The 8473-nt window shown below is 44.9% G+C and overlaps 1 protein-coding gene across 1 annotated transcript; it reads right to left on the bottom strand.

Annotated features, from left to right (window-relative positions):
- Positions 1-4855: 4855 nt before the first annotated feature.
- Kcnj1 (potassium inwardly rectifying channel subfamily J member 1) lies at positions 4856-8136 on the bottom strand. Its single transcript, XM_055601447.1, has 2 exons — positions 8101-8136; positions 4856-5995 (listed from the first exon to the last, which is right to left on the bottom strand). The coding sequence occupies exons 1-2, from the start codon at positions 8134-8136 to the stop codon at positions 4856-4858; spliced, it is 1176 nt and encodes a 391-aa protein (XP_055457422.1).
- Positions 8137-8473: the final 337 nt, after the last annotated feature.

Below are 8473 nucleotides of genomic sequence, written 5' to 3' on the forward strand. Positions count from 1 at the left end.
GTTTTATCCACAAACATCAATTCTACAGTTCATAGGTGGCCCTCCCAGCTGCCTAAGCCCTTGCGCTAAGTGAGCAAGACCCCAGCTACCTCGTCATGGAACTCTCAGTTCCTAGCCCACAGTGAGCCCCAAGCGAGCATCTGTTGGTTTGAAATAAAATCCAGAGCCCAATGTCCTGATTTCCACACCTGTGTAGCACAAGAGTGTGAGGTCTGTTCCATGATTGGTGGGCTTTCCTACAGCCCCTTTGCGTTCAGCTCTACCGGTCCTGCCCTGTGTCGGCAGTATAGTCACGTTCTTTCTAGAGAGGAAATTTTGTGTCTTTTATTTCCTTCAACCCTTCCACAACCCTATCTTCAAAGTCCTTTTGTTTGGTTTGGGTTTTTTGTTGTTGTTGTTTTGTCTTGTCTTGTTTTGTTTTGTTTTGTTTTGTTTTGTTTTGTTTTGTTTTGTTTTTCGAGACAGGATTTTTCTGTGTAGCTCTGGCTGTCCTGGAACTCACTTGGTCGGCCAGGTTGGCCTCGAACTCACAGAGATTCACCTGCTTCTGTCTCTGCCTTAGAGACTAAAATATTACATAGTTTTTAATTATAAGTGCCTATAAGCATAAGCAGAAGGCCCAGCATATGCAATCGGTATGTGTGTGTATATATATTCAGTGCACCTAACCGTGAAATATGTACAGATTGTACAATTTGCACTGACAAGCCAGACAGAGCCTCAAGACACCTACAGTGGTCCTGGTGTTCTGCTATGCATTTTGCCTACAGCACACCACAAGACAAAACCATAATCTTAGGAGGACTTGCTAAGCCTGGTCAGGGATGCTTCCCCGCCATGACTCACTTCTCCCAAAGTGTACAACCAGACCAAGGGTGCTCGCCCCCTGTGGGTTACAGGTCAATGCCTGAGAGTCCTGTGTATTTTAGCAGAGGGCAGTAGGTTTATCTCAAGATTCAGAGAAAAGGAATTAGATTCATAGGCTGTCCAGCTAGACCAGCTGGGTCGGGTTCCCAGCATGCTATTGGCTATTGGCTTGCTGGGCAAGATTCTTATTTCAGCTGCCTCACCTGAAAACTAAGCACAAAAATAGCACTGACCTCACAAAGCGGTTATGAAAATTAAAAGGGGAGGTGTATTTCATGCTTGAAGCAGAACCTGGGGCAAGTAAACACTCAGTAGCCATCCCTACACTGGGTTTCTCCCTGCATGGAGGGTACTTGTGTCTAGAACATCCGAAGGATGCAGAGGTGGACCGGTTGGAGGTATATGCTAGTTCCCAGCCCAGTCAATGTACAAATCCCCTTCTGTGAGGCTCCTCTCCAAGAGTCCAGCTGTGTGCATCTGGCTGGAGAGATTAAAGTATTTTTGAATTCCTAACTGAATGTTCTTTTAATGGAAACTTAATGACAGACATTGAAATAGATTTCCTCCAGAAGCCCTCCCCTCCTGCAGGCCCCCCGCGTGACTCTGTGTTGCGCAGTTCCCGATAACCTTTATTCCCTACCCCTGGACTTTTATCTCCCCAGTGACATACAGCCCTTACTGGACAGAAAGAGGAAATTCCAGTCATTGTTCTTAAACTTCTGGCTTCCAAAATAAAATGCTCTATCTCCCCTGTCAAGCCTTGATTGACACACACTTCCTGTAATGGCAGACAGCAACGGCCCAGGGGTGGGGCCTAGGGTTCATTTGCATTCTTGCCACTAGAAATTTTCCTATTGTTTGTTCTAGAAAGAGGATGAGTCTTTATACCAGTCACAGAAGCATTGTTGAAGACTCATTTCTGGGTTTAATAAAAACTTCCACAAAGGATGTAGCCTAAGCCTTCCCGACATGTACCCAGGAAACCTATCCTTAATGTCCTAAGCCTTTTGGTGGTTATCTCACTCTGACTGGAGAGGCTCTTTCTTTCTGCCCTTTGGTCTCTCAAATCTTCACTCTAAATTCTGACTAGAATGGTTCAAATAGGATTCAACTGTCCATGTCAATATCCCTACAGCAACAGAGATAGATTGGGCAAACCAAGAGGGATCAACATTAAGGAAAACTTTGACTATAACAGTGTACCATAGGATGTAGCTTTTCTTAAAGTGTAGACTTACTTTTGAAGTGGATAGACACTAAATACAGTAAGCTGGCATACTTACAAGTAACAGTGGTTCCAGTGTGGTCATGTCCCACTGGGGAAACGGTTTCTGTGCTGAAACAAAGAGCTGACCTTTCACCCTGGCATTCACCTACAGCCCAGTTGGCCTCCCAATCATCCCCCCGCCATTTGTTTTCTTTCCTCACTGAATTTGTTGTCATGTTATCACCCTTTATCCAGTGCCCAAGGTTTTTTTAATTCTGGCTTTGAGCTCCAAGCACACCTGAGGACTCTCAAGAGTTGCCTGACCCCAGTACCCCCTTTCTAAGAGCTTTATGGGATGTGTTTAATGTGTACAGAGAATTTGCATTAAAAAAAAAAAGTGAGACTCCAACAGCAGAGTTCCGAGGTTCTGGTAAAGGAATATGAAGAAGCAACCCAGAAACATACCAATCAGAAAGCTTCCTATTGCTCAACTCTCTTAACTCTCAAAAGGATGGCTTGTTCCTGAGACTCCCCACAGTCCCCAAGCACCCTGCTGGGGAGCAGAAGAGAACAGAGTAGTTGCTCTGAGTGTATGGCCTTAATGAATACCATTCCTGCTGGTTTATAAGGAGCTGCAGAGTGGCAAGCCCTCCTGTCCACGGGCCAGAAGAGAATTCCAGCTCCCTCGGGCTTATGATATCTGATTTCTTTTAGCTTTGTCAGCAAGTCATGTCATGGACTCAAAGATTTATAGGCACACACTAACCTTCAGGGTGGGCCAGATGCATTCACCACTGTAGCCACTGGCAAGATGTGCCACTGCTCTGGACCACGGCAAGGGTATGTGTATAGATCTGTATAAACCCCTAACCTAGAAAAACAAAGCTCTCCCCACTGACAAGGGTTTGCTGCTGTCTTTCTTTGTGCCAAGATCCATGCTGGAGAGATGTGCTGTAGCTGGACCAGAAGGAGCTTGGCTTCAGCCTGGCTCACTTCCTCCCAGGAAGTCTCGACAACAAACATGGTTTGCCTCCTTCCCGCCTGTCCCACCCCCTTCAGGAGAAAGTCTGCCTTGGCAAGAATGTTTTCCCCATCACCTTGTCACAGTTAATGCATAAGTGAAACTTTTTTTGCTCATGCAGTTTCAAAATTTATTAATCACATACTGAAAATATTTTGATTTTTGAGCAGCTTTCAATTCCACTTTTTTTTTTCAAGGTGCATTCAGAATAACACAGGTGTGGAAATGAACAAACAAGGCATTCACATTAGAACCTTCCTTCAAAGTAAATTCTCCTGCTAAATGGTTCCCTTTGGAGGACATAGGGATGGCCCCCAGGGACAAGAAAACAGCAATATTCTCACTGTATCTCTCTCCCTCCCCTTTCGTACCTAGAATTTTAGTTCAGGCACTAGGCAGAGAAATAACTCCTTCAAGCTGACCAATTTCATAGTCCTCAGCACCATAACTCATAACCCATCCATTGAATATTGAAAAAAAAATATCAACATGGCGCGCGCGTGTGTGTGTGTGTGTGTGTGTGTGTGTGTGTGTCAGAACTTGGCATAAGATTTCTTCCTTAGTCATTCTCTGTGTCACTTTTCAAATTGTATGTGTATGGTGTTTTGCTTGCATGTATGTCTGTGCACCTGGTGCTCATGGAGGCCAGAAAAGAACATCAGATTCCCTGAACCTGGAGTTATAGACAATTGTGAAACACCAGTGGTGCCAAGAATCAAACCTAGGTCCTCTGGAAAAGCAGCCACGGTGCTTCTAACCACTGAACCTTCTCTCTAGCCCCATTCACCGTATTTTTTAACAGTCTCTCATTGAACCTGGACCTCACTCATTCAGCTGGCCAGCAAGCCCCAGATATCCTTCTATCTCCACCTCCCCATTACCAGGATTGGGGAGGGGGCATGAGGCCCAAACCCATGTCTTCAATCTTGTAGAGCAAACACTTTACAAACTAAGCCATCTCTCCCATCTCCTCACCAACACTTTCAACTCAAACGTTCTCCTTCACAGGAGGATGCTCATTTAGCATCTAAAGAATGGACCTGGCCGCCATTCAGTGTAACTCAGGAGATCATGCAGGCCAAATTCTATATGGGCTGCATCATCTGGGAAAGTCACAAAGCCTGTTGGGTCATCCTATTCCTCTCTACCTCGGGTTCAGAGAGGTGCAGTCACTGGATGCCACCTTGCCCCTTCTGAAACATGGACCCAGACTCAGACAAAGGCTTCAAACACCAGAGCTTGAGAAGTTTAGAGCCTGAAGTGACAGTATCTTATTGGCAGTGATTGGTTGCCTCACTCTCCAACTCAGGAGGCAGATTTCCCATTGATAAAAGTCTAAGATAAAGTGGCCTCTTTCTCATCCACAGAATCAAATGGAAAAATACGGCTAGTTCCTGAAGTTATCCAAAGCTTGTAGCTTCTTCCAGGAGTTACCTACAAGCATCTCCATTGTCTGTCCACGCAACCTTGGACGACTTTGTTTCCATCAACACCATTTGAGCTTACACAGTCATGGTGAAGATTCCAAGTGGACTCCTATGGCTTCCACGTCCCAGTTTTATTCATTTGAGTCCATCAAATGCTTACTGCTGTAGCCTTACAGAACTATGAGTCTTGTAGAGTCATAGCTGTGGGGTTCAGGGGTGACTATGCTGGTAGACTTTGCAGGTTCTCATCCTGCTTTCAACACCCCCAACTCTTGGTTGCTTCAGCTAACCATTAGGTTTATGGGAAGCTTTTTGCAGATAGAAAAGCCACTGCTACATTTGGGTGTCGTCTGTTTCATCAACTTCTGACAAGACAAAGTTAGGGTTGTCATAGCCTCTCTTCATCCTGGCCCTGGCGTCTTTCTCGTTATACAGGCACATGGCACAGTGAGGTGTCTCCACTTCCACCGTCTTACTAAAGTTATGGAAATCCACTCGGTATCTCCCTTCCTTGGTCTTGGATACTATCGGAACAAAACGGTAGCCCCAAAGCACCTCCTCTGGAACATACGACGTGCGGACTTGGCAGGTTGCACTGGTGGATTCCACTGTGCCATCTAAAAAGACGACTAGTTCAAAGTCCTGCTGGGACAGTGTTTCTGCCGCCATGTGGAAGAAAGGGCTGTTGTGGTCAATGACGTGGTAGATTGTCAGTGGGGAGATGAAGAACAAATTTTCATTGCCAGCATCGACTACGAAGTTGATATTGGTCTGATCCAAAATAATGGTCTCTCCTTCAGGAGTGATGGTAGTCTTCAGAAGCTTGCCATATATGTGGCTGCCAATCAGAAGGCTCTTCCTAAGATTCGCCACTCGGATGAGAAGGCAGAGCTTCCCACCACGCTTGCTGATTACCGCATTCTTGCTGAATGTAATGGTCTTAGCACGCTTTTTGGGCCTAGAGATCTTGGCTAAAATGGCACCGCACATGAAAGAATTGATAATCACTCCAAGAATAGACTGGAAGATAAGTAGGAAAATGGCGGTGGCACACTGTTCTGTCACAAATCTGAATCCATAACCTATGGTCACTTGAGTCTCCAGAGAAAACAGAAAAGCTGAAGTCATCCCATTAATGTTCTCCACACAAGGAGTACGATTGTCAGGTGGGTAGAACTCTGGGAGGTCCTTATGAACATATGCTACAACATACCACAGAAGACCGAAGAGGAACCAACTCCCCAAGAAGGCTGTGATGAACACAGTCATTTTGTACCTCCATTTGAGGTCAAGTACAGTTGTCCAGATGTCCACAAAGAATATAAACTTCGACTGTGCATCCACATTGCCAAACTCAATGTTACACCTTCCATCTTTGGAGACCAGCCTTGCTCGTTGCCGAGAACGCCCAAAAATATGAGCGACAAACCATTTCCGAAGATGTTTGAACATCCTTTCTGTCAGTGCCCTGATCTGAAAACACATCAAAGGGGGGGGGATTGGTAAGATTATAGTTGTAGCAGTGGTGATCTCGGTGACTCACATACAAACCCAAACACCTCTGGAAAGAGGATTCAAAATCATCAGGCTTGTTCATCATTTGTACAAGCTAGTTTGTTTTGGATGCAATAGTAAACCATTCAAAGCTTCTGTGTCACATAGAAAGTGGAGAAGACACTGAGTGAAAAGTTGCCAACAAATATGTTCAAGTATTTCCTGACTTCAGTCAGTCCCATAGGACCTTAAAAATGAGGTGCCTTATTATAACCTGTACTTTTATTTATTGGATATTATTATTCAAATCTTCTCCTCTGCATTAAAATGTAACCTGCTGCTATACAATAATTTTTGTGAAATCATAAGCCTGGAGCATTATGTGATATGAGTAACTGAAAAAAGGAAACTCAACAATACATCAGTATATCCCCTAAATCGCCTTGTTTTCTACTATATATACATCAAGAGATATTCTGATCTGGTGTAGTTCTACCTTTAGTAAATGAAGGTGCTAAGACTCAAAACTTTCAAAGACTTCTTCAAAGTCATAGACGTAACCAATGGCCAGAAGTAGCCCACCAGCTCACTGCTTTCTTTCTAGTCATGCCCTGGTTCATTTGTCAAATACCCTATCCTAAAATTGTTCTTCCCTAGAACACTCGAAGACAGGACCGGTTAAATTCTTCCTGATTTGTTTAGCAGAGCTCACAGCCCACCAGGTGATCTCAGAGGCTCTGTCAGAGGATCTCCGTGCCTGTTTCCACTCATTCCCCATGGTCTGCCAAGATTTCCAACAGAAATAGAATGAGGGTGTACATTGATATTCCACACTCTCAACTGGATGCCAGGCTGATGAACACTGACTTCACTGACGTTCGGTGAAAGTAGGACCATGTTTAACTCATTCCTAGACCCCACCATCTAGTTCGGATTGGGCGCTTACCACTCTCTGATCAGCGTCAAAGTATGATAACTGGGATAACACAGTGACAGGATGAAGCCCCTCAAAAGAATGTCTGCTCACTGGCTTTTTATCAAAGATAGATATGTGTGTATGATAGAGAGAGAGATTCTGCAGAACAGAGATGGGGCTTTCCCCTAAACAGCAACAACAGTGAAACTCAAGGGTCTTAAGCCTAGAATACCTCTTCCACTGCCTCCCCTAACACCCTCTCCCCCCATAAAAAATCAAGGTGTGTCCATTGTGGTTAGCACTGTCTTTGTGGTATTTTTTTCATTAAATGCAAACATATTTTTAAAAATAGATCTCAAAATCCCCCTTCAAAAATCTGTTTGCTCACAAGAAGTAGGAAGTGAAACCAGCTTAGTGACACATTTTAAAGAAAAGTGATATTCCTCAGCATCTCGTTCCTGACCTTAACCCAGGTGAAAATACAAGTGGCCGCAGCAAGTAGGAGCAGTGAGACAAAAGCCATGGCCATGGTGATCTGAGATGTATAGGCCAAGATCAAGAGAGAGTTACCAAGAGAGCCAAAGAAGCTCTGTACACACTCTTAGAGCCCTGTTCATCCCTCACTGGCCTCAAGTCTAAGCCCTTGAAAACACTGAGAGAGCCCTGTCCGTTCCTCATTGGCCTCAAGTCCCCCAAGAATCTAGACTAAGAGATAGCCCCAGGTGGGAAACACAGAGGACAAAGGCTTCTTCCCAGTTACTCCCTTTCATTGCACATGCAGCTGCTATGGCATGAGCAGTACTCTGTGATGACAGATGCTCCTGCCCAGGTTCGTGGAAGCTCAGACTTCCTCACAGGTTGGCTTTCACCTCTTACCGATTCTATGAGCAGCCTTACCCATGGAGCCCCTATACTCTTCACCTCACATTATAATTCAAGATGCCTTCTGAAACATCAACTCCCAAGTTTTTTTTCCCCTCCACCCTTCTAAAATTTGCTTCACTTTGCACTTGAAGGGTATTTCTGTAAAGTGAAGACATATCCCCAGTAAGTTTGGGTTTTCCATGACTGTGTTGGCAAAATAAAACATTCACTTCCTGGCCTTCCAGGTGGTGAGACAGGAGCAGGCGGTGGCCCACAGTGCACTCCCCAGACTGTCTGCACTTACCAGCACTCTGAAGATAGTCTGATCTGAAGCATCCATGGTGGACAAAGCAAGGCAGTGGTGCTGCTGGGAGTTCTCTGTACCAAGGCTGACTTTTTTTAGGCCCAGCCTAATGAATCTTAAGCTTCAGAATGATGCTTATTTGGGTGAGCTTTCAATGGTTAACTCAAGAGTGGTTGTTCTCAGACTAAGCCTGCAGCTAGGTATATAGATATTTTTTCAAACCTCACATGGCTTGAATACCGTCATGCTAAGACATGACAAACCACCAGCTGAGGTCCTGGGCAGCAGACGTGGATTGGATACCAGCATGGCCCCCCTTTCCTTTGCCACGCTCTATAGCTCTCTGGCTGTTCTCTTAAGTCATGCCAAATGA

This window comes from Psammomys obesus, unplaced genomic scaffold, assembly GCF_907164565.1.
Source record: "Psammomys obesus unplaced genomic scaffold, mPsaObe1.curated_primary_1811, whole genome shotgun sequence".
NCBI classification, from domain to species: Eukaryota; Metazoa; Chordata; class Mammalia; order Rodentia; family Muridae; genus Psammomys; species Psammomys obesus.